Source organism: Oscarella lobularis, chromosome 2, assembly GCF_947507565.1.
Source record: "Oscarella lobularis chromosome 2, ooOscLobu1.1, whole genome shotgun sequence".
Lineage (NCBI taxonomy): Eukaryota > Metazoa > Porifera > Homoscleromorpha > Homosclerophorida > Oscarellidae > Oscarella > Oscarella lobularis.
Window position 1 is genome coordinate 3,162,989 of NC_089176.1, and position 21,946 is coordinate 3,184,934.

General features: G+C 44.8%; 7 protein-coding genes across 8 annotated transcripts; 3 read left to right on the forward strand and 4 right to left on the reverse strand.

The window, feature by feature from the left end:
* The first annotated feature begins 73 nt into the window (after positions 1 to 73).
* On the forward strand, positions 74 to 2,100 carry LOC136184140 (CDP-diacylglycerol--glycerol-3-phosphate 3-phosphatidyltransferase, mitochondrial-like). Its single transcript, XM_065970985.1, has 8 exons — positions 74 to 292; positions 347 to 424; positions 477 to 784; positions 866 to 1,343; positions 1,396 to 1,555; positions 1,610 to 1,675; positions 1,728 to 1,810; positions 1,862 to 2,100. Exons 1-8 carry the CDS (start codon positions 98 to 100, stop codon positions 1,979 to 1,981), a joined length of 1,488 nt encoding a protein of 495 aa, XP_065827057.1. The 5' UTR covers positions 74 to 97; the 3' UTR covers positions 1,982 to 2,100.
* LOC136184138 (uncharacterized) lies at positions 2,042 to 8,030 on the reverse strand. 2 transcript variants are annotated; one of them, XM_065970982.1, is made up of 22 exons: positions 7,700 to 8,030; positions 7,485 to 7,641; positions 7,071 to 7,401; positions 6,833 to 7,014; positions 6,724 to 6,773; positions 6,545 to 6,676; positions 6,386 to 6,493; positions 6,283 to 6,330; positions 6,147 to 6,233; positions 6,050 to 6,094; positions 5,933 to 5,991; positions 5,762 to 5,876; positions 5,636 to 5,710; positions 5,481 to 5,584; positions 5,224 to 5,427; positions 4,978 to 5,170; positions 4,600 to 4,922; positions 4,431 to 4,544; positions 4,055 to 4,377; positions 3,111 to 3,998; positions 2,777 to 3,050; positions 2,042 to 2,719 (listed from the first exon to the last, which is right to left on the reverse strand). In XM_065970982.1, exons 1-22 carry the CDS (start codon positions 8,004 to 8,006, stop codon positions 2,258 to 2,260), a joined length of 4,581 nt encoding a protein of 1,526 aa, XP_065827054.1. In that variant the 5' UTR covers positions 8,007 to 8,030; the 3' UTR covers positions 2,042 to 2,257. The 2 variants fall into 2 exon arrangements, with proteins under 2 accessions (XP_065827054.1, XP_065827055.1); XM_065970983.1 differs by lacking the exons at positions 2,042 to 2,719; positions 2,777 to 3,050 and having other exon boundaries at positions 3,368 to 3,534; positions 3,587 to 3,998.
* Positions 8,031 to 8,474: 444 nt separating this feature from the next.
* Positions 8,475 to 9,467, reverse strand: LOC136200033 (uncharacterized). The gene is made up of 2 exons (XM_065990361.1): positions 9,156 to 9,467; positions 8,475 to 9,050 (listed from the first exon to the last, which is right to left on the reverse strand). Exons 1-2 carry the CDS (start codon positions 9,465 to 9,467, stop codon positions 8,475 to 8,477), a joined length of 888 nt encoding a protein of 295 aa, XP_065846433.1.
* A 1,847-nt stretch (positions 9,468 to 11,314) lies between these two features.
* LOC136183309 (uncharacterized) lies at positions 11,315 to 14,328 on the forward strand. The gene is made up of 3 exons (XM_065969909.1): positions 11,315 to 11,469; positions 11,532 to 11,755; positions 11,816 to 14,328. The coding sequence occupies exons 1-3, from the start codon at positions 11,322 to 11,324 to the stop codon at positions 14,210 to 14,212; spliced, it is 2,769 nt and encodes a 922-aa protein (XP_065825981.1). The 5' UTR covers positions 11,315 to 11,321; the 3' UTR covers positions 14,213 to 14,328.
* Positions 14,329 to 14,380: 52 nt separating this feature from the next.
* On the forward strand, positions 14,381 to 17,085 carry LOC136200036 (uncharacterized). Its single transcript, XM_065990362.1, has 3 exons — positions 14,381 to 15,347; positions 15,412 to 15,608; positions 15,664 to 17,085. The coding sequence occupies exons 1-3, from the start codon at positions 15,185 to 15,187 to the stop codon at positions 17,083 to 17,085; spliced, it is 1,782 nt and encodes a 593-aa protein (XP_065846434.1). The 5' UTR covers positions 14,381 to 15,184.
* LOC136183321 (uncharacterized) lies at positions 16,000 to 19,441 on the reverse strand. Its single transcript, XM_065969919.1, has 8 exons — positions 19,354 to 19,441; positions 19,235 to 19,302; positions 18,986 to 19,171; positions 18,760 to 18,931; positions 18,394 to 18,707; positions 18,235 to 18,345; positions 17,859 to 18,175; positions 16,000 to 17,802 (listed from the first exon to the last, which is right to left on the reverse strand). Exons 3-8 carry the CDS (start codon positions 19,136 to 19,138, stop codon positions 17,781 to 17,783), a joined length of 1,089 nt encoding a protein of 362 aa, XP_065825991.1. The 5' UTR covers positions 19,139 to 19,171; positions 19,235 to 19,302; positions 19,354 to 19,441; the 3' UTR covers positions 16,000 to 17,780.
* A 33-nt stretch (positions 19,442 to 19,474) lies between these two features.
* On the reverse strand, positions 19,475 to 21,918 carry LOC136183317 (probable serine/threonine-protein kinase drkD). The gene is made up of 13 exons (XM_065969916.1): positions 21,477 to 21,918; positions 21,274 to 21,424; positions 20,894 to 21,221; positions 20,668 to 20,843; positions 20,565 to 20,614; positions 20,366 to 20,506; positions 20,249 to 20,313; positions 20,036 to 20,131; positions 19,944 to 19,985; positions 19,836 to 19,897; positions 19,737 to 19,782; positions 19,575 to 19,613; positions 19,475 to 19,520 (listed from the first exon to the last, which is right to left on the reverse strand). Exons 1-11 carry the CDS (start codon positions 21,607 to 21,609, stop codon positions 19,767 to 19,769), a joined length of 1,260 nt encoding a protein of 419 aa, XP_065825988.1. The 5' UTR covers positions 21,610 to 21,918; the 3' UTR covers positions 19,475 to 19,520; positions 19,575 to 19,613; positions 19,737 to 19,766.
* Between the last annotated feature and the right edge of the window lie 28 nt (positions 21,919 to 21,946).

The window sequence follows — 21,946 nt, forward strand, 5'->3', positions numbered from 1 at the left end:
TTCCAAGAACGCAGGATATGTAGTCATACTACAGTACTGTAGCCACGTGCTTTGGCACGTGCTCGCGCACGTGAATACACAAAAGCGACTTGCCTTTATGAAGTTGGCAGCGCGACGGCTCATTGCAACGAACCTGTTCACCCCTTCGAGATCGTATCCATCCTACCGAACGACCATGACAAACTGCGAATCCCTTCTTGATACAATCACCGCCCACGGCCCCATCTACCCAGTCGACGCAACGAAGATTCGCGTCCTACGAGATCCATCCGAGTTCTACGACGAACTAAAAGTGCGTGCCTAACGTTCCGAATAGGAAGCAGAGAGAGAAAGACCTGTTTTGTAGACGAACATCGCAACGGCGAAACGTCGCATTCTTCTCGCGTCACTCTACCTCGGCACGGGCATCCGCGAACGCGAACTCGTGCGTCAGAGCGAAATCCGCTCTCAATTTCAATACCCGTCGTCTTTTATAGGTCGACAGCATAGCGCGTCGCCTCGAGGAATCGCCGACGACTCGCGTCGACGTTCTACTCGATTGCATTCGCGGTTCGCGCGCCAGCGGCGGCGGCGGAAGCGGCGAAAAGGCGACGATGACGGAGAATTCGCGCACCCTACTCGAGCCACTTCTACGTCGCCGCCCCGACCGCGTGACCGTCTCGCTCTATCACACGCCCAACATGCTTCGCATTGTCAAACGGCTTCTGCCTAATAAATTCAAGGAGACGCTCGGTCTCCAGCACATGAAGGCGCTCGTTTTCGACGACACGCTTCTTTTAACGGGGTTAGGATTTTTGACGTCATAAATTATTAATTAAACGGTTTTGATTTGTGACGTCATAATTCTTTTTGTTTGAATTTTTAGCGCCAATTTGAGCGAGGATTATTTTACGAATCGTCAGGATCGATATATCGTTGTTTCCGACGCGCCCCGATTGGCCGATTTTTGCGCGAGAATCGTCGACGTCGTCGCCGCTCACTCGTATCGACTTCAGAAGGACGGAACTCTCGCAATGGATTCTGAAATCGCCGATCCGCTCGCTTTTCTTTCCAAGGACGCATACAGACAGTCGATGAAAGATTCCATATGTGACGTTTTGGAATCGGAAGTGGCGGCGACGCGCGGCATTCCAAAGACGTCCGACACGTGGATATGTCCTCTCGTGCAGATGGGACTCTACGACCTGCGGCACGATCAGATGGCGACGCGCGCTCTCCTCGAGGGAACGGATCCCGGTTCGTCGTTGTCGCTTGCAACGGGATATCTGAACCTCACCGATGAATACGTTGATCTTTTGATGAAATCAAAGGCAGCGTATCGAGTGCTCACGGCTTCGCCACAAGTACCTAATATCAAAAATACAATTATTTTTCTTTTTAGTAGTGACCTTTTAGGCTAATGGGTTTCTTGGAGCTCGTGGCGCAGCTGGGCACGTTCCTTATGCGTATATACATATTGCAAAGTGGTTTTATGAACAGATTAGTTGTAGCGAAAATTTAGACAGAATATATTTGGAAGAGTTTAGTCGTGACAAGTGGACATTCCACGCTAAAGGTTATACATATGATGTACTTTGGTGTTACAGTGGAAACGATTAATCGATTTTAGGCCTTTGGTACTATTTACCAGGTTCTGCACTGCCTGATATGACGCTAATAGGGTCCTCCAATTTTGGTATACATAGAGGTAGACAGTTGGCATACCTTATGGAGCAGGATTTTTCTAGGTCATCGGTCCGTCAGTCGAGATCTTGAGATGCAATTTGGAATTGTTACGAAAAACGAGACGCTTCGTGAAAGCCTTGCTAAGGTGAGTTCCAAAGTTCAGCGAGATGATGTTTTCTATATGTCAATTTTCTAGGAACACCATCATTTGTTTTCATACGCTGAAGTACTTGATTCTAATACCTTTCAAAGAGATGATAGACGTGTGCACTGGCTTCAGGCTCTAGTAACGAGAGCTATATGGAGTTTTTTATAATGACTTATTTTACTTGATTTTTTTTTATTGCGTGCATAAAACCACAGATCGGAGTAGTGCTTTTTACAATTGCTGTATTGACTGTACACATTGATAAAAACATCAGCACTGAATGATGATCCACCGCGTTAGACGCGGCCAAAAATTGCAAGAACGCTTCACTTCCCTTCTCCCACCTTACCTTCCTCAAGTTTAACTAAGCCAACACAGGTTGAATTTTTGGGAAACAGATTTTGCCTACACGTACAAAAACTTATAAATTACAAAATACCCTTGTTACGGAAAATTAGTAATAGTTTCGAGAGCGTCTTTAGGACAAGGCCTATCTCTCCTCAATAGACTACAGCACTTTTTAACAAAACTTTCTAGCACAGAAAGCTTGGGATTTAGAAGAAGAGGAGTGGCACAATCTGCTGATGTTGTAGAAGTTAGTGAATCCATCTCATCTGGTTCTTTAGGCAGTTTAAAATCGGCGGGAGGTACCCCAAGGCCAAGACAAGCCATTCTCTCAAAGCCCTTTGAATCTAAATCACACATTAACTTGACATAATATACTCTCCTTTGACTCCACATTTCCCAGACAATAATTCCCAAGCTGAACATGTCTGCTGATGCATCTACAAGAGATTGACGTACAACTTCCGGAGCTAGGTAAGGGACGGAGGTGTGCAATGGAATTTCATTCCAGTTGGGAACTTCCACTATAGGCAAGACTTTCAAATGTCCTTCTTCTGTTACCTGTGAAACATTAAATTAATGAATCACTTAATTGATCTGAGGAACTTGAGCTTATACCATAACGTCATTAGGATTCAAAGCTAACAAAATCTTTTTCCTTGAGTGCAGGTAGATCAGAGCCTCCAGTAACTGCTGAACAAACGTTTGAGTTTTCTCAAATCTCTCCAATTCATCAGAACAGGAAAACGAAGAAGACTCAAAGATCTCTTCCGCGAGTGTCTTATGGCCGTGCCACTCAAACGCGACGCCCACTGATTGATTGAGTTCGTCAGAACTGGATGATAGCAAAGCAGATCCAAGAAACTTGAGAACGTGCTCGTGTTTCAACTTTCTAAAAGTAAAGACATTAATGCATTCAGAGTACTAAACATTTAAAGCCGCAGTGCTGTACCTGCAGAGAAGAATATCTTCCAGCAGATCTGCTGCATTTGACGAAGTAAGTCGTCCTTTCAGTTTGAAACCGCAGCAGCCGTACACTTTTATCGTCTCTTGTCTTATAACCAAGTCAGAGAAAGTCTTCTCCGACGAAAGAAACGATTCGTCTGAAAGCTCGTTTGCAGCGCTGGTTGAGAGCATGTACATGGCTACATTGTTTGCCAATGATGTCATTTCTCTAACGCTCTTTCTACTCTCCTCGATGATGCCGCGTTTGTCAACAGTTTTCATTTCCGGTAAATTGTGCTTGAGTGCTAATTCAGCTGTATCAAAAATCGCTGTTACAATGTTAAAAACCATTGGGTACAGGACTGTCACTGATGACTGACAGCACTTTTCAGCTAGCTGACGATAAGCGTTTTCAAATTTTTTCCTGAAACCTAATAGGCCAACAATAAAGTTCATCATAGGAAAAGGAATTTGAAAATTCACGTCTTTGAAAACGACCGAAGCTGCTTGACCAACGTGAGAATTATTCAAGGATAAGGTCTGCATCAGGTAAATCTCGTTAAATTGGCTGGCCCAAAGTGCTTTGCTCGCCAACCATTGATGAAAGGAGTCAAATTCAGCTGAATTGATTATAGTTCTGCACAGCCGTAGTCTCATTAACGCATCCAAATTTTTTTCGTCTGCGGCTGTTTGCTCGAGGTCTGTTTTGCTATTCCAATCACACTCTTTCATTAGAATATTTGACTTCACCAAAGCCGATGCAAGTTCTTCAATCTCTTTCTTTACTTCAAGCGGAAATTTTTTGACGCTCCAATTACCTTTTCTTTCAAATTCAAGTTTTTTCACTTGGTTTTCCTGACTCCGTTTTGCGTGAGCCAAGTGATGAAAGACGTCACTATTTTGTCCAAAAATTAAGAGGGACAGTTATCATGTACCACACAACTAAAGTACCTTAGTTTTCTGAGCAGAAAAACTTCAATCCATCTGGGAACGATATTGCTTTTTGCTTCGCACAGGCAAGACAGCTCTTTCGTCATTTCACGCCTGCATTGAAGGTTAAAACAGGCCTCTATGGCTGAGAATGTCACAAAATTCTCTTTCTGAAAAGCTGGCCCCAGTGCTGCAATGCCTTCAAAAACAGTCTCAAGAAACTGCTCCTGTTTCTCTAGGGCAGAACAGCTAAGTTTAAACTGGTCCCATTTGTTCAGAACAAACAAGACAGCAATAGGAAAAGTGTCAAATGTGGCAGACACAGAATCATACAAACGCTTCGCCTAGATATATCTCACTTGAAAGTACGCAGCAAAGGCAAGGCTCACTTGCTCACCTGTTCAATCACGTCTTTGGAAGGCGATGTGTCAAGGACAAAGATGAAACCACTAACAGACGGTTCAACAGCAACATATCCCAGTGGATTGGGAGCATCAACCAGTCTAATGTGCTGCACGGGTAAATCAGAACGTGAAAAGTCACTCATACACCCGACGTTTGTTTACCTTTAGAGTAAAAGAAGGCCAGAAAATGATTACTTTGTATTCGTTGGGATCCCGCTGTCGTCTTGCCGCCCGGGAAGATTGATGCCCGCCGCCGCCGGAAATATCTTTGAGACATTGTCTAAGAACGTCAACAGCATCGCCGTCTTGAAGACTCTTGTCCTTTTTAACAACTTCTCGCCCCTCGACATTCACTACAACCTTAAAGCGTTTCTCTTCTCCGTAAACAATTTCACAAGCCGGAGCCGACGAGCCAACGTCCCTTGACAAAATTTCCTCTCCAAGCAGACAATTTAGAGTAGTCGTTACACCAGCAGAGCCGCAGCCTAGTTAATGCAACATTATTCTTCTAAAGTTACTGCCTAATAACGACTGATCTACCTAAAATCATAACCGTCGGTATTTGCTCAGTTACGTCTTTAACCAGCTGATCAAAATCTTCAATAGCTTCATTTTCTATTTCTTGTAAATCGTAATTGTTCATAGCTGATTGTTTTGCTTCTTTCATAAGAGCAACGAAGTCGCTTCGTTTCTTCCCAATATGAAGAATACAAGTTTCAACTTTGGAGGCAATCTTTGCAGACAAGACTTCTCAGAATGAGAATCTTGGAATTCACATTTTCTTACTTTGTCAAGGGGACAACAGGAGCTGACTTGCCTTTTCATGATACACTCCTCTACAAATTTTCGAAGGCTACTCTCATCCTTGACGTCGTGAAAACCAGGCTCGCTGCTAAAACCGTGAGTTTGACAGACTTGACTCAGTTCACCCCATCGCATTTTGGGAAGATCACTGAGCAAGGGAAAAGATATTTCCGACCTCTCCTCAATCTGAGCGGAAGTGAACAATAAGCAGACAAAGTGCACCTAAAGGTCAAATTTACGGAAGGGAGCGAAGATTGAAGAAGCGATGAATTAGAGGAATGAGAGGCAATAGCATCTGCATCAAAAGAGGACTCCAGTGGCACGGAAAGTCTTCTTAGATTCCCTAAAGACTAAAGTGAGCTTGAAGACTTATCGTCTACTATGCCTATTATACTTTGCCCAGATGCAGCACAAGTAGGAGTAGATGGTTCACTTTTTGCAAGGCAAGGAGCGGGAAAACGCTTTTCAGCTGTACGAAGCTTTTTAGTATAAATGGATTCCACGTTTGATTTACTCCTACCTGAAGGATGATAACCTGACGTCTCTTCTTCAAAAGAAAGACTAGTGTGCACATCATCTGCACCACAAAAGCGTGCAGCTGACGTGATTCCTTCAGCGAAAGAGTCTTCTTCGACCTCATGTAAAGATTCCTCTACTACCCATAAAAGAAAATCTCACATGCGCTGCTCACCTCAAACACCAATCCATCACTGTTTTCTGATTCTGCTGAACTTGTAGGATCATGGGGCCCTTAATTTGACAGTTAGGTGATTCAATAAACACCGTTTTAGGAAGAACTAATTCTCACCTGAAGACCATCGAAAGAAAGATTTCATTTCATTTTCACTATACCCTGCAATCAATGTGGCAGCTAGGAGCAAGAGTAGAAACCACACCAATCTAACCAGACAAAGGTGGCAAACTTCGGCTTTTAACAACAGCCGCTGCTCTTGCTGTTTCAGCTCTATTGAATGTTGATACGTGATCTGGGGCTAAAAAACAATCAGACAAGCCCAATTGCTTGAAAGAAGAGATACTTACTTGAAGAAACCCGGAGAGGCATTCGCTTAGAATGCTGAAGATAGGGTGCTAAACGATCAAAACAAAACATGATAGATTTGCTGCGTCAGAGAAAACTAAAAACCTGTGCTTCTTGATACATCTCCCAACTCAAATTTTCTTGACTCTTCTTTGTCTGCCTCTACTGAGGTGACAATAGTTGAGAAAATTCCTTGCAGTTCAATCAAGGCCTCTACATGCAAAAAAACAGCTTGAAGCAAGTCAAAGAGCCATTGAAACGCACCTCCAAAAGTTGGCCTTTTAAAAAAGGACTTCCCAGCACATCGTCGCAAAAGACTATCATAACTGTCATTATGTGAAGACGCTGGAAGAAGTATGTTCTCTTTAATTCGATAACGGACCACATCATCCAGATCTACACGTAGAACGTCTAGCGCAATTCAGAAAACATCTTTCTGCAACCTGAAGAAGGTTCTTTTCGTTCTCTCAATTCATAAAGAATAATTCCAAAACTGTAATAAATAAAGATTAATTGTTTGAGCCAAGAACTGTCAATAAAAGTCTTTCTGACCTGTACACGTCAAGTTTGACGGCCTTTTCCGGATGATTGGTAACAATTTCTATCAAATCAAAGCCATCTTCATTTAGTCTTTCTGGAGCCATGTACAGGGTGGTGCCCGCTGCCGACTTCCTTCTGGATTGGGCATGACGTGTCGTAACCCGATGAGTTAGCGCCAGACCAAAATCAGTAATCTAATCTCAAAAGAAAGCTCTCCAGCAATGCTACAAGAATCGGTACACCCACTTGCCTTGCACTGGTATTCACCTGGTATCCCTTTATTGACTAATATATTTTTAGGCTTCAAATCGAGATGGTGTACGGGTGGACTGAGCGAGTATAGGTAGTCCATGCCCGTAGCAATGTCTAGAGCCATGCTCAAGCGCACGCGCCATGACTCCACATCTCGATTTTGCGGATCGTCGTGGAGTAAACTATGAAGATCCCCACCTTCGACAAATTCCAACAGCAAGATGCCGCGCTTTTGCTCAGTGCACACGCCAACAAGGCGAACGATATTAGGATGATCATCTTTGAATGACGAGAGAATTTTTGCCTCTCGCTCAAACTGACGGAAGTCCCTACACAAAGCCGCGTTGGGAAGAAAAGGTATGGGCGACTATCAAATCCTTTCTCTACAGAGTAGGCGTCGTACAGTACTCACTTATCAGGCAGGCGCTGGCCTTGGAGAAACACCTTCGCAGCGACAATACGGCCCGAATGAGCCATCATAGCTCGAAATATTTCCGCTGAGCCCCCGCTTCCGATGTAGTCTTTTTCGTCGTCGTAGTGAAAATCGCTCGCTGGAAACAATTTTGACTCTAGAGAACGTCAAAATAGTTTAATGTGAACGCATTCCACGCTCAATGAGCTGCTCGCCTGCTTGTGCTGCGGGCAGCTTTTCCGGCTTGCGCGGAGGCATGTAGCGCTTGGCGATCCACGCCAGTTTCTCCGATTTCTGAAGAAGTATTCGAAAGCGATCGTAGGCGCGATCGCCCTTTGCCGGCAGTATCTCTTGTAGAAGACGAGCGGCTCGATCCATGAAAGATCTTTCGCGAAGTTCGTCAAATTCGCTCTGCGTGATGAGCGTCTCTTTTAGCAGCTGGTCCAAAATGTGTAAAGAGGATTCTTCGGCTAGAGCGTTCCTTAGCGCGTCAAAATGGCGAAGCAGTAGTTCCTTCCACATTCTCTAGTATTTGGCTGCGCACTGTGCGCAGGCGTGGAAAGATGACGTCACGAATAATTTATTTTCACAGTCCGGTCTTGAAAATTGGTCACTGTAGGCACAGATCCAAACTGAAGCTGATAAATCGTCTAGCTAACTCGTCACTGACTAGCAGATTAGGAACAAAATCAACGGCATGGAAAACGTCCGAGTCATAATTATAACATAATCCTTTCTGACTGCACAGCTCAGTAAATCTATTAGGCTAACGTGACTAACCGCCGGTAAATAAATGAAGTGAGGAGTGGACACCAAAATTTGCTGCACACTCATGCAGAAGTCCATATACTAACCATGATGCCGTGATGATAAAGTTCTATTGATGCCAAGGTTCTTTCTTTGCTCTCTTCATAAGAAAACAGAGGCCGGTATTGAAGAAGCGTTTCAGCTCTTTTTCTGCAAAACGTGTGACTATTAACAAACCCCGTGTCAATCATACTCCGCTTGAAAGAGGGCGAAGTCCGAAGACTTACTAAAGGACTCGACACGCAGAGGAATTCCAATTGGCAAATATTGATAACCCAAACGAGTTATAATGGGCTCAAAAAACTCGACCGACGAAAGTGGAGTATCATCAGTGATAAAAAACGCTTTGCCGCCGCTTGTGTCTCCACCGCGCAACAGCGCGCGCATCGCGCACAAGTGAGCCCAAGCGACATTGCCAACGTACGTAAACTGCAAGACATTATGCACATTGGATATTCGCATCATGAACCGTCCGAACAGGGCGGACGACTCAATGACTCGTATCATGCGACTATCGCCCTCGCCGTAAACCGTGGTGAAGCGAAGTGCTATTGTGGTTAATCGATCGCTGTTCGAGCGTAGAACGATTTTTTCTGCTCTCTGTTTCGTTATGCCGTATATCCCTTCATTGAGATCGCTTTCTCTCGGATAGCAATTGTCCGTTTCTTCCATGTCGAATGCATCCTTTCGAGTTGTAACCGCCCCCCGCCGAGCTCGAATAGATGAGGCAGCGCACCGACTCTTCCTCGGTGCAGCATTCTAGAAATACTATTTATCCGACTAACCGTTACCACCAGGTGACGTCATCATCATCGTGACGTTTCTCCACCTACACTAACCAACGACGTTTCGTGTGCCGTCTACGTTGACCGTGCCGTAGCGACTCCATTCCTCAGCTTCCGTCGCCGACGTGTGATTGGGAAGCTGTGAAGCGCAGTGAATGACCACTTGCGTGCCCTTCACGGCTCTTTGAACCGTTTCTCGATCGGTGACGTCGCCGACGACGCGTTCGACGACGATCGGCGAGAAATTGGAGTCGAATTTTCGCTCGGCGGGATAGGAGAGATCCAAAAGTCGGACGCGACATAGCTCGCTTGGTTCACACTCGTCGATTATCGTTTTCAACACGCGACTACCGAGAAAACCTCCGCCGCCCGTCAGCAGAAGAGAAACCATAGTGGCGCATGCGCTTGTTTGGAGGGTTCAACCATCTATGGTTCGTGCTTTAATTCACTGGCTCCGTTAATTGAAAAATAGTTTTTCAAACCTTCCTTTTCGGAGCAATTGTTCCCTTTCGAAATCCTTTAGTCTCGTTGGCTTCTTCTCGTCGGCACCTGTTACCTGATTAAAATTATTTAATTAATTAATTAATTAAAATTGCACGAACCTTCGTCCTCGATCTCCTCGCCCGTACAACTTGAAACAAATGATTGCGCTGCATCCAACGATCGTTTTCTGCCTGAAACCGTGTGTATCGTCGTCTTCTGACTCCGACGAACTCGACGTTCTTCTTCGCCCACTTCGAAATCGAGCTTCTTTCTCTTTTCCTAGGACAAAATGAAGCTTTTTGACGTCGGCTAAGCTCCTCTTTCTTCGTATTTCTTCGTATTTTCTTTGCGTGGCGACGTCGCGGACATCTTTGATCGACGTGCGCTACCAATTCGCCGCCGCGCGCTTGATTTCACGTCATTCTCTGTAATTATTCACTCGTCGGAGTCGTTCTCTCGTTTTTCGAGCTTCGCGTAGACCATGAGGTTCTTCTCCGCCATCTTGAAGTTGTCGCGTTGTTCTTCCAAACCGGTAATCAAACCGGTTTACGAATTCGCGCCTATTGGATGGAACCAATCAGAGTGGTAAATTATCCCCACGTGACCACAACGAACCAATGAGCGCGCTGGGTGGGGCTACGCTGTTCAAAAGCGAAACGCACACCGATTTTCCTTCAGTTGCGGCTGAGGGTGGATGCGGCGTGGTTCGCTACGTCTCGTTCTTGATCGGACCGGCTCGGGGGAAGACAAAAGGCAAGTCTCGGGTTGTTGGATCAGCGCGGCCCACGGATTAATCCCGTGCCGGAGCCCGTAGGCAGGGCGATGGGGGGCCTCGGCCTCGGTACGCGCACTGGGTATAAAGATCGCGAAGGTCTTATTGTTGCCAATAAGCACGGCTCACGCTAGGCTCGAGTGAGTACGGCTTAGAGGGGGTGTTCATAAATGGCCTGGTTGCCGGCACTTTTCTCACCCGAGAGGCACGATTAGACCGACGATGATCTGGCCCAGGAGACTTCGACTTGGGCATTGCACTGCCTTTCCTGTCGACTCCTACAAACAGTGGTCGGCCGTTCTCCACTTCCACAAGGCCCGTTTCTTCCCAGGAAGACATAGCGAAGGCTTTGGTACCAGCGCGCCGGGGGACTTCGGTATCAGGGGCCGACTCTCATCCAGGCGGGTACTGAATGGAGTGGCCGAGGACCCGCAACTCGCCCTAAATTTTTGGAACGGGTGGTCATCGCTTGCGGTGGCTGCCTTGGGCTACGAAAGCGTCCAAACCTCCCCGTGGTGTAGCCTGGGTAATGCGAATATGGACGCAATCGAGAAAGGTACGTACACAGATTTTTTGACAGTAACTAATCGTATTTTTTTAGGTGGAAATTTGAGCTCGAGTGAACGACGGCGGCAGGGATATTGATCTTGAAGGCTACAACACGACTTAGGATGAATTTTTTGTACTGCATGAATTATTTTGGACGATTTTTATGCATTCCCGTGTGAAAATAAATGATGACTGTTTTCGTGTATTTTCTAAATAAATGCATTCAAGCCAGAACAACGCGTCGCAGAGAAACACTCCCGACGCACGCTATATAGCCTTCTGTCTGCTTTCACTGACTCCGTTAGCGTTCTTTGGAGGACCCGCGGCGACGTAATCATCGTGACGTCTATAGACTAACCGTGCGACCAGTGACAATGGCAGTGATCCGGTAGTAGATCTGTTCTTGGCGGTTTGTCGGTGACGTAATTGAAACGAACTGAAATGCTCCCCAGCGGATTCGTAGTTGCTGTTGCGTTTGCTTTTCTTGGTTTTGCATTGATTCCAAGTCGTGCCGATCCACTTTGTCCGCAACTCGATTTCAATGTCTATGGCGCTCAGCCTGGTCCTTCAGTGGGTCCTTCAATCGATCGTCAGTTTGCTCTTTGGCAATCGTGCAATGACTCTAGCTGATTCTTCTTCTTCTCTTTCTAGCCTGGAGCACTGAAAGATCGTACTTTCTCGAGCCAACTCGGTGTCCTCATTCGCCGTCGTATTATCAGCTTCGTTACTATAGTCAGCACTGGGCCTTACGCCCCATCGAACTAATATGCAGATGCGATTGGCCAGAATGTGCGTATTATGGCGACTGCTGTCTCGGTCGAGGAGCCAACGAGACGCAGTCGTCGTCGTACACTCTAGAAGAACGCAGGCGCCTCGTAGGCATTAGTGATATGATATAGTTGGGGTAAAATAGACTTACCACTACTCAAATTTAGATTCATACAAATCGACTCACTTGCGTCAATCCGTCGTCGGAGTTGGAAGGCAGCCCCCACGTTGAAAAACTTGGCGGCGATGACCGGACAGATCTTATGATGTATCGCACGTCAAAAGAAGGCTGGTGGATGTTGAAGACTTGTGCACGCGATTGGGATCACGACAAACGCAACAGTGACTTGAGGGCGATAATTCGTCAAAATTGCGAAAATTCAACGACTCGATCTTCCTCCTTTGACGACATTCTTCATGCAATGCCCGTCAGCACAAAAAACGTCACGTATTCAAATGTTTTCTGTGCTGTCTGCAATTTTGTTCAACTGACGATAGATCGTCTTTTCTATTGGTCGACAAGCCTTGCGTGCAATTACAATTTAGATGAAAAGCCCTTTACCGACGTGAATAAAAGACAAGAAATGTCTTCAAACGTGACGGCAAGCAACGTGACGGAGAACTGTGTCGTCGGCTATTTTATACCACCTCGAAATGTCTCGGCACGACAGTGTCAGCTGGAGACAATTTCGACGTGCTTGACTCGAGAAGAGCTGAGTGCCCGCCTTGTTACAAACGTATCCGAATCAAACTACACGTGCTTGAAGTCAAGATGTCAAGAATTCGTCGAGTACGAACACTTCAACCCGACTTACAAAAATCGCTTCTGTGCTCTGTGCACGGGAGTGGACACGAGAAATTTTGACCATGCGTATAAAGGTGGTCTATACGGCAGAAAGGGTCAACCACCGCCGGATCTTTGGCATTGTTTCGGTTGCAGGTCATTCGCGTCGATATTGAATTTTTCACCTAAGGGCGATATCATGTTGCTTGGCAAGAAGACAGTTTCCGTTCTGAAGACTTGTCCTGTTGGCAAAGTATACTTTAAAAATGCTTGCATTTCTCTCTTTTGTTCAGGTGATTTGGAACTAGTTGGATCCGAATGCCGAGCTCCTCGTTACCTTACAATTCAATTAATCCTGTATGCAAATAACACGGGTGGAGAGTTGAAGCGTGCACACCACAACGATACAGTGAATCGAGTCGCTCAATCGCTTCTTGCTTTCGTCCGAAATTTGACAGTTGCTAACTCGACTTTCCACGTAGTCAACAATTCAGTCAAAGTCTTCATTATTGCGAAGGCAAGCGCGTCTGTAACGGTTTCTAATTGGGAGAAGATTAGGTCTAAAATCTTTCAATTCAATTTAACATTCGTATCCAATTTCACCCTGTTCAGCAGCGAACCAATCAAACGGGAACACATAACGATAACGATAAAGCCGACACTCGCTCCCATCATTTGTAGCGCCTACATTCGACTAAATTCCTCCCAATACAACAAAACGGCAAACAATTCAATCATTGACCTAGCCACTGGCCAGACCCTGAACTCAACCGAATACATCAAAGAAGAAAATGATACGATTCTGCGATGCAACCTTTACAAAGCCGCCTTCAATACGACAATAATCGTCAAGACGTGGCAATATGACTCGTTAGGCGTCACGCTAACAATCGTGAGCAGTGCCTTCTCCATCGTCTCCTGCTACCTTCTCTTGGTCACCTATTTCCTATTTTCAAAATTGAGAAATTATGCTGGTCTCTGCATCATGAGCTACGCTTTCGCTTTAGGCACCTTCTACGTCTTTCTAATATTTGGTGCCGGACTAGTGAACAACAAAGCGACTTGCACGGCAATGGGATTCGTTCTGCACTTCTTCACCTTGTCGCATCTCACGTGGTCTACCGTGCTTGCTGTCAATCTTGTGAACTTATTTGTTGTCAAACGAATGCAAAATCCCACGTCTTCCGGAGGACAGTTAATTTGGAAAAAATTCTTTTTCGCCTCCCTATATGCCTGGGGACTACCGATGGTCATCTGTTTAATCTGTACCATTCTGATCTATACCACCGACATGGATATTTCCTATGCTTCGACCACCGTTTGCTGGCTTCAAGGCAGTAGACTTGCATCCATTTTGGCCGTGGCAATTCCTGGCGCAATTGCTCTTGTTGTGAATCTGAGCTGCTATATCGGGTTGGCTGTAGTTCTGAGCAGAGATCTGAAAGCCACTCAGAATCTTTCACAGAAATCCAAAGTTTTGAAATTGAAGAAAAAGTGCCGCGTATTTTTGGGGCTATTCTGTCTGCTCGGACTGACGTTAGGTTTTGCTTGGATTGCTGCATTCGTTGGAAAGGAGTGGCTATGGTATATTTTTTTCGTGGCCAACATGACGCAGGCAATCGTCATATTTTTCGTATTTGTCGTCAGCCAAAAAACGCGAGCGTTGTACAAGGAGAAATTCCGTGCTAAGCACTGGCAGTTGCCATCAAGCAATCAATCTGAAAGTACAAATACGTCGACGGTGAATAAAACAGACACAATGGCGATGGCGAAAATTTAGCCGAAAAATCAGATTGACACTAAGGAATAGCCCACTTCGAACTTTTGTTGTTAGTTTCTGTGCATGCACTCATTGTTCGTATGTTTCACTCTCGATTTTGTTTGCACTCTCTCTGATGTCAAGTGACCACAGCAACCGGAGCTAGAGACTGATTGATACGGAAATCTCATCCCAACGTCTCACGCCTCTGCAATTCGCTACGAAATTTTCCAAAATTACAAGAGGCAGGCTAAAATACCGTAGACTCTTAGAGATTCCTAATCAGCAGTCAGAATGACGAGCAAACAATGCCATCACGAGGCAAAATTGCTTGAACCAACAAAACTGCCTCTGAGGCAGACCCGCCTATCATACTGACTCTGACATCATGCACCGACCCCTGACCCTGGCACCGTTCTCAAAAAGAGCTTTACCTGAGCTAGGCGCGGACAGTGCACTCACTCATTCCCCGCGCAGCACAAATGTCTTGGATAAGTGCACTTGTTCTCTGCATCATCTCGTCTACAGTAATCGTTGCGACTACTTTTAGTACGTCGACCGAGTCGTCGACGACGACAAATGTGCCGCCAACTACACCGATGCCGCCAAAAGTTTTCTTTCCCACCACCGACGACATGGACTTTCGGTACGTTCTCGAACTGAAATGCTCTTCATCGGATTCTAGTTGCTGCTGCGTTTGCTTTTTTTCGGTTTTGCATTGATCGTCAATTTTCTCTTTGGGAATCACATTCAGATTGATGCGGCCCAAAACATTCCTCGGCTTCCGTGACCAATCTGGAACTCGCTAGGTTTGCACTTGGTCGACTATCAGCGTATTCAACACGCAAATGCCTCTGCCGCCCGTCAGCAGGAGAGGCTCTATATACATATAAATATATATATCAAGTTGCGCGTCATTCATCCGGTAGTATCCGCATTTATCTGGTACTTGACGGTCAGTACGTGTGGCGTCGTTGAAACGAACTGCATGAAATGCTCTCCTGCGGCTTCGAAGTTGCTGCCGCTGCATTTGCTTTCCTCGGTTTATCATTGCTTCGTGCCGATCCACTTTGTCCGGAACTCGACTTCAACGTCTACGGCGTGCAGCCCAAGGACAGTAACATTTCCGACTCTTCAATTGCCTCTCGCATTGATCGTCAGTTTGCATACCCTCTGGCATGAGAGGACTATAACTATAATTGGTCTCTCTTTTTTTCTAGCCAGGTATTTTCTGAAGCCAACTCAGTGTCCTCATTCGCCGTCGTATTATTATTACAATGGTCGGGGCGTGGCCCCAAGCGAATCAACGTGCAGATGCGATTGGCCAGAATGCGCGTATTACGGCGACTGCTGCCTCGGCCGAGGAACCAACGAGACGCAGCCGCCGTTGTACACTCTAGAAGAACACAGGCGCCTCGTAAGCGTGATATGATAGTTTGGTATATAAAGAGACATATTAAATTAAAATTTAGATTGATAAAGATCGACTCGTGTGCGTCAATCCGTCGTCGGAGTTGAAAGACGTCCAGGTTGAAGTAGTTCCCCATGATTATGATTATGATGAGGATGATTGGAGAGACATTACGTCTAACCGGGCATCAAAAAAAGGCTGGTGGATGTTGAAGACTTGTGCTCCTGATTGGGATCTCAACGAAAGCAAAAGTAACTTGAGGACAGCTATTCGTCAAGAATGCGAAAATGTAACGACTCGATCTTCCTCCTTTGACGACATTCTGCTTACAATGCCAGTCAGTACAAAAAACGTCACGTATTCAAATGTTTTTTGTGCTGTCTGCAACTTTGTTCAATTAACAACAGATCATGTTTTTTATTGGCCGACAAGACGTGCTTGTTATAAGGTGAATGAAAAACAAAGAATGTCGTCAGATGGGACTGCGATCAACGTGACGGAGAACTGTTTAGTTGGCTATTTTCTACCTCCTGAAAATGTCTCGGTGCGACAGTGTCAGCCTATGACTTCGACATGCTTGACTCGAGAAGAGTTGAACATATCTGAATCAAAATACGCGTGCTTGAAGTCAAGATGCCAAGAGTTTGTTGAATACGAATGCTTTCACCCAACTTACAAAAATCGTTTCTGTGCTCTTTGCAGGAGAGAAAAAACCAAATATTTTGACGACGCGTATCATAGTGGCGTCTGTTCTCTTACTTCCAGGGGTTGTACTGGCTGCACTCCACTCGCAGCAATATTGAACTTTTCCCCTAATGGCAATATGATGTTGCGTGACTCGAAGACAACGGTTTTTGTTTTGAAGACCTGCCCTGTTGGCAAAGTATCAAAGTCTTGCATTCCTCTTGTTTGTTCGAGTGATTTAGAACTAGTTGGATTGGAGTGCCGAGCTCCTCGTTACCTTACCGTTCAAATAATCCTGTATGCAAATAGTACGGATGGAGAGTTGAAGCGTGCACACCACAACAATACGGTGAATCGCGTCACTCGATCGCTACTTGCTTTCGTCCGAAATTTGACGGTTATTAACTCGAGTGTTCACGTAGTCAACAATTCAGTTCGAGTCGTCATTACCGCTAAGGCAAGCGCATCTGTGACGGTTTCTAATTGGGAGAAGATTCAGTCTAAAATCCTTCTATTCAATTTAACATTTATATCCAATTCCATCCTGTTCAGCAGCGAACCAATCAAACGGGAACACATAACGATAAAGCCGACACTTGCTCCAATCATCTGTAGCGCTTACATTCGACTAAATTCCTCCCAATACAACAAAACGGCAAACAATTCAATCCTAGACCTAGCCACTGGCCAGACCCTGAACTCGACCGAATACATCGTAGAAGAAAATGATACGATTTTGCGATGCAACCCTTACGAAGCCAATACGACAATAATCGTCAGTGGCAATATGACTCGTTAGGCGTCACTCTAACGATCGTGAGCAGCGCCTTCTCCATCGTCTCCTGCTACCTTCTGTTGTTCACCTATTTCCTATTTTCAAAACTGAGAAACTATGCTGGTCTCTGCATCATGAGCTACGCTTTCGCTTTAGGCACCTTCTACGTCTTTCTAATATTTGGTGCCGGACTAGTGAACAACAAGGCGACTTGCACGGCAATGGGATTCATTCTGCACTTCTTCACCTTGTCGCATCTCACGTGGTCTACCGTGCTTGGAAAATAGGCCAGTTTGGTACCTTCGGTTTTCTAACGACGTTTCGTCAAAAAGAACTGACTCTGCTACATTTAGAAGTGACTCTTTGCTTAGAGGATAGTTCCAAGTGTCAGAGAAACGCTCATCAAACAAACCAATTAACTCTCCCTCATTGTGATCCCAAGAGAAAAAGTCGCAGAACGCTTTTGATTTAAAGATAGCTCGGCAGAGCCCGAACTTAATCATTTTTGCTAGATTCTTTTCTTTTCTGGCGTTTTCTTCAGGAGTCGTCACGCCGTCCCAAACGAAATTATCTTTTAAAGTGCTCTGTGGATGCAAAAATTTATCAGCCATATCTTCTATCTTCTGCTGTATCTTTTCGTTTAAGTCTAATATTCGTTCCATTCCCCTTTTTTTCCATCTAAGTTTGGTTATCTCATCATCAAGGGCGGTTTTATCACTCTAGAGCTGCTCCCATATGTCCCTAAAAATAAACGTATAAAGAAATGAAGGGCAAATGTATTCACAGGGAACCCATACCAAACTTTGTGAAGAAAAAATAGTTCATGCCACCGTGGAAACGACCTGGCTACGGCTTTACAGAACGTCTTCAGCTGGTCTGTAATTTTTCTGTCCGACTTTAGAGAAAATAATGCTTTTTCCGCCGAGATGACGAGAAGGTCCTCGGGAAGAAAGCCTCGTGAAAAGGAAGCAATCTCTTCTTGAATTCTTCGAATGTACTTCTCTTCCTCTTCCATACTCATAGTACCTGTCTGCAACTGATGCCAATCATTAAGCACAAAAAGAGAATTGATGGGTAAACCAACTGATGGGCACATGCAATACAGCTTCTTTGCCTACCGAGCAAAGATAGCAAATTCGACAGCAACAATCTTTGTCAATGACTTGATCATACCTGCGCTACAATGTCTTTGCACGAACGCGATCCGTCTAGCACAAATACAGCAACTGGTTTGTTGGCAGCAATGTAGCGTTTAGGATCCAAAGCATCCGCGAGATTGATCAGCTAAGCAAGTTTAGAGTATCAGGTCAACAGGTTTAGGATGGTTCCTACCTGCAACATTTTAGATGGCCAATATATGTTTGCCTTGAAGTCAGCATTGCTTCGGTCAACAGAAGCTCCTCTACACTTTCCAGATGGAGACTGAGGAGAGCCTTTCTTTGTAAGAGAAAAAGACAGAAGCTGAATTGAATTTTCTTCCTCCAGGCTTTTCTTTGGCTCAACAACATCGTCCCCTTTCACTATTTCGTATGATCTCTCGCGAGTCGACGAACCGAGGATCTTGGAAGACATTTTTGCGCCTGGCGGCAAGACGTCCATTCCCAGAAGACAATTCAAGAGCGTTGTCACAACAGAGGCCTTCTCTCCTAATAAAAACAGAATTTCAATGAGGCACTGAATCTTGCACAAGTCAGACACCTGTAAACAGCACAACCGGCAAATTGTTGGTGACTTCCTCTACCAGCTTAGTAATGAAACGCATATCGTCTACTAATCTGTTGACATCCAATTGCTGCTTTTTCTTCATAAATTCTATATAGGCTTGACGTCTAGAAACAAGATTTCCTACGTCGTCAAGTGCAGAATAAATCTAAATACGATGATCAAAGGCAATGTTACCCAATTGCTCAGTAAACTTTACTACCTCGTCAAGCGGCAAAGGACGTTGCTGCTCAATGCGCTCAATTATCTCCGTTCGCAATTGCTCGTCACTACTGCTCGGATTAAAGGCGTAAGCGTAAGCAACCTTTTCCGGAAATAAAACCGTGTGCACGTTAACCAGGTCCCTTTTATCCATTTCCTGAACCCTGCGCGGTGTCAGTTCACTAATCTATACATGACAAAACAACCGAGTAACAAAAGCAAGGTGACAGCAAACGTGTAGTTCTCATACGGATATAGGGTCAGCCAGCGGTGAAATACTATTAGACTCCGCCTTTAGTGACCGCTGACCAGAGCTCCCTAATAATGAAAATTTTGTGGCGCGGCTTAAAACTACAACTTTCGTCACACTTGATAAAGATGTAGGAGAGGACGTTTCAAAAACGTCCTTTGACTTTTCTGAGTTTTTTCTTGAATGAGTTTTTTTTCCCTGTAATTTACTTGCAGATAATAGACTTGTTTATTGTTCAAATTACTGGAAGAGGCTTTAACGCTTTCCGGTGTATAGCTGCTCGTGGCTACAACAGACAAATTCAAATCTATCTATCTGTCAGATTACATCACGAGTTTACAGGAGAATGAAGAATCCTGGGAAATCTGCCGTACAGGATCTAGATCAAAAAGAGATGAAGTCGTTAAGAACGAGCCAGACATATTATACTATCAGTTAGCTCTAATAAACTTGGGCTGCATTAGTAACGAGAAACATACACGTATGCTTGTACCACACGTACCTTGACAAAGCAAAAACATGGCATTCGTTTCTACCGATTCTTCCGACTGAAATTAGCGCTCGGTCAGCCTACACTGTAATTGTCATCTCCTTAACTTACCCATAGTCGTTGATAGTCGTTTGACGCTGTACTAGAGCTTTTTGACATTTGTCTACTCGCACCTGCGATGAGATGCCAGCAATGCACTACAAAAACTGCAACTCAAACCTGTTGCCCCGCCAAAGTCTTTAGGCCGTTGATGTCTGACACCTTATTAATCGAAATTTTCAAAGTGCATCATGCAGCGTGGCAATACTTACCAGTAAATGAGTAGGTCGATGAATCACTTTCATAGACTTTAGAACCAAGATGGGCTTCAGCATCACTGGCAGCCTCGCCGTAATCAACACTAGTTCCTATAATCAATTAAAAGTAAGCAATATACCAGATGACGCCTAAATTTCATTTTGTTAATTAGCCTAGCCTCCTTTTTTTATGAGTGACTTGTAATTTAACTTATCTCTAGTTCTTACCGCTGGCAACTGCGTCCGTACTAACAGTGGACAAGGCACAATCTCACGAAGAACACGTAAGATTTCTACACAAACGGCTTGCGTCAATGGTCCTAATCTTCATAAGATTACAGGTACCTTGAAAGGATGGTCTCTCAGCACCATCATTGGCAACGCACTTGGTCTGAAGACTTTCATACTCCTGACAAAACCGCACTTTTGTGGGTAGAGAGAGAAGTCCTCCTTTGTACACAGCCTGGATAAACTCTTTTTGAGCGCCTTATTAATAACAGATAACTTTTAGACTAAGAGATTGATCAAAATCCATTGACGATACCCTCATAAGGATGGGTTCTTTCCCTTACAGCCCACATAATCATTCCAAAGCTACTCAAGATTCTCTCTCTGAGGGTTTACACGTTTCTAAAACGCTTGCGTACCTGAAAACATCTGACTGACCCGCTATTTCAAGACAGTCTTTGACATCCTTTAAAAACGATGCAGAATGCCGCTCAGGTGACATGTAGATGAAAGTGCCACAAGCAATTGGACTGTCGACCTTCTGTGACGTTTGCGTTGAAATGTCACGAGCCTTGGCCAATCCAAAATCTGCAATCTAAATTCCAATTCTAAAAATATTGTTTTAAAACAACTGCAAGAACTCGCCTTGCAAACGTAGGCATTGTCACGTTCTGAAATGAGAACGTTATTCGGCTTCAAATCAAGATGATATATCGGAGGATCTCTTGAGTGCAAGTATTCCATGCCATTGGCAATATCAAGGGCTAATCTCATGCGAACACCGTTATCTTCCATGATAGGGTCGTCTTTCTGAAGCAGATCATAGAGATCCCCTCCAGGCACGTATTCTAAAAAGATGATGTGTTTTCGCGGCTCTATACACCAGCCGAGAAACTGGACGATATTCGGATGATTTCCTTCACCAGCAAGCTTCTCAAGAATGCGTATCTCACGCCGAAAACTATAATTGTCGCTAGAGAAGAAACGGAGCTGCCACAAAAAGAAAAAAATATTAACGAATTTACCTTTTCCCCAGCTTTCTTCCTCCAAAAAACACCTTGGCAGCGACAGTCTTTGCGGAGTCACGCAGGGTCGCCTTGTACACCTCCGCTGATCCTCCGCTGTTTATGAATTCACCGCGTTTAAAGCCTTTCGTCGAGGAATAAAATTTGTCTCCTTAACCAGTTTAGTTAGAAAATTGCGGAGGAGTGATATGATAATGAGTCACCTGAGTTTGGGGACTCCCTTGATAGGTATGCGGAAAAGCAAATCTCTAGTAACCACGACGCTTCTTCATTCTCCTTCAGAATGTCGCAGAAACTGTAATAAGCAACGTCTCCTTTGCTACGTAGGACTTCCATGAGGAGATGATAGATCTGCTCCTTTGGGAAGGCTTTGTCCCAAACGGCTTTATATTCTGTTGCCGTTATCTGCTTCTTAATCCGAAGTTGCTTCAGTAGCTTCACGATCTATGCTATCGTAAAGAAAAGGAAGATGATCTTCGACCGAATCCCAAACAGATTGAGATTCCATAGCTCCGGGACTTCTGCTTCCCAGATAGCGCACGTACGTAAGAAACAGGAAACGCAACAAAAGAAACCCGGCTCCCGGCAATTACAACATACCTACCTACCTACCTACCTACAGTAAAATAGTAGAATAGTGCAAATTGGTCACTGTAGGCACAGATCCAAACCG

Bases quoted from the DNA above. Each gene is read 5' to 3' on its own strand.
- LOC136200033 (XM_065990361.1), bottom strand. From the start codon at position 9,467: ATGGTTTCTCTTCTGCTGACGGGCGGCGGAGGTTTTCTCGGTAGTCGC. The intron at 9,051-9,155 runs GTAGACGGCACA...TAGTATTTCTAG, and splicing joins GTCGCTACGGCACGGTCAAC to AATGCTGCACCGAGGAAGAG.
- LOC136183309 (XM_065969909.1), top strand. From the start codon at position 11,322: ATGCTCCCCAGCGGATTCGTAGTTGCTGTTGCGTTTGCTTTTCTTGGT. The intron at 11,470-11,531 runs GTCAGTTTGCTC...TTCTCTTTCTAG, and splicing joins AGTGGGTCCTTCAATCGATC to CCTGGAGCACTGAAAGATCG. The intron at 11,756-11,815 runs GTAGGCATTAGT...ACTCAAATTTAG, and splicing joins TAGAAGAACGCAGGCGCCTC to ATTCATACAAATCGACTCAC.
- LOC136200036 (XM_065990362.1), top strand. From the start codon at position 15,185: ATGCTCTCCTGCGGCTTCGAAGTTGCTGCCGCTGCATTTGCTTTCCTC. The intron at 15,348-15,411 runs GTCAGTTTGCAT...CTTTTTTTCTAG, and splicing joins AATTGCCTCTCGCATTGATC to CCAGGTATTTTCTGAAGCCA. The intron at 15,609-15,663 runs GTAAGCGTGATA...ATTAAAATTTAG, and splicing joins TAGAAGAACACAGGCGCCTC to ATTGATAAAGATCGACTCGT.
- LOC136183321 (XM_065969919.1), bottom strand. From the start codon at position 19,138: ATGGATAAAAGGGACCTGGTTAACGTGCACACGGTTTTATTTCCGGAA. The intron at 18,932-18,985 runs GTAGTAAAGTTT...CATCGTATTTAG, and splicing joins GTCCTTTGCCGCTTGACGAG to ATTTATTCTGCACTTGACGA. The intron at 18,708-18,759 runs GTGTCTGACTTG...TGTTTTTATTAG, and splicing joins GCCGGTTGTGCTGTTTACAG to GAGAGAAGGCCTCTGTTGTG.
- LOC136183317 (XM_065969916.1), bottom strand. From the start codon at position 21,609: ATGGAAGTCCTACGTAGCAAAGGAGACGTTGCTTATTACAGTTTCTGC. The intron at 21,222-21,273 runs GTAAATTCGTTA...TTTCTTCTCTAG, and splicing joins GGAAGAAAGCTGGGGAAAAG to CGACAATTATAGTTTTCGGC. The intron at 20,615-20,667 runs GTACGCAAGCGT...AATCTTGAGTAG, and splicing joins GGTCAGTCAGATGTTTTCAG to CTTTGGAATGATTATGTGGG.
- LOC136184140 (XM_065970985.1), top strand. From the start codon at position 98: ATGAAGTTGGCAGCGCGACGGCTCATTGCAACGAACCTGTTCACCCCT. The intron at 1,676-1,727 runs GTATACATAGAG...GGATTTTTCTAG, and splicing joins AATAGGGTCCTCCAATTTTG to GTCATCGGTCCGTCAGTCGA. The intron at 1,811-1,861 runs GTGAGTTCCAAA...TCAATTTTCTAG, and splicing joins TTCGTGAAAGCCTTGCTAAG to GAACACCATCATTTGTTTTC.
- LOC136184138 (XM_065970982.1), bottom strand. From the start codon at position 8,006: ATGTGGAAGGAACTACTGCTTCGCCATTTTGACGCGCTAAGGAACGCT. The intron at 7,015-7,070 runs GCAAGTGGGTGT...TTTTGAGATTAG, and splicing joins CAGGTGAATACCAGTGCAAG to ATTACTGATTTTGGTCTGGC. The intron at 6,494-6,544 runs GTGCGTTTCAAT...TTTTGCATGTAG, and splicing joins TAAAAGGCCAACTTTTGGAG to AGGCCTTGATTGAACTGCAA.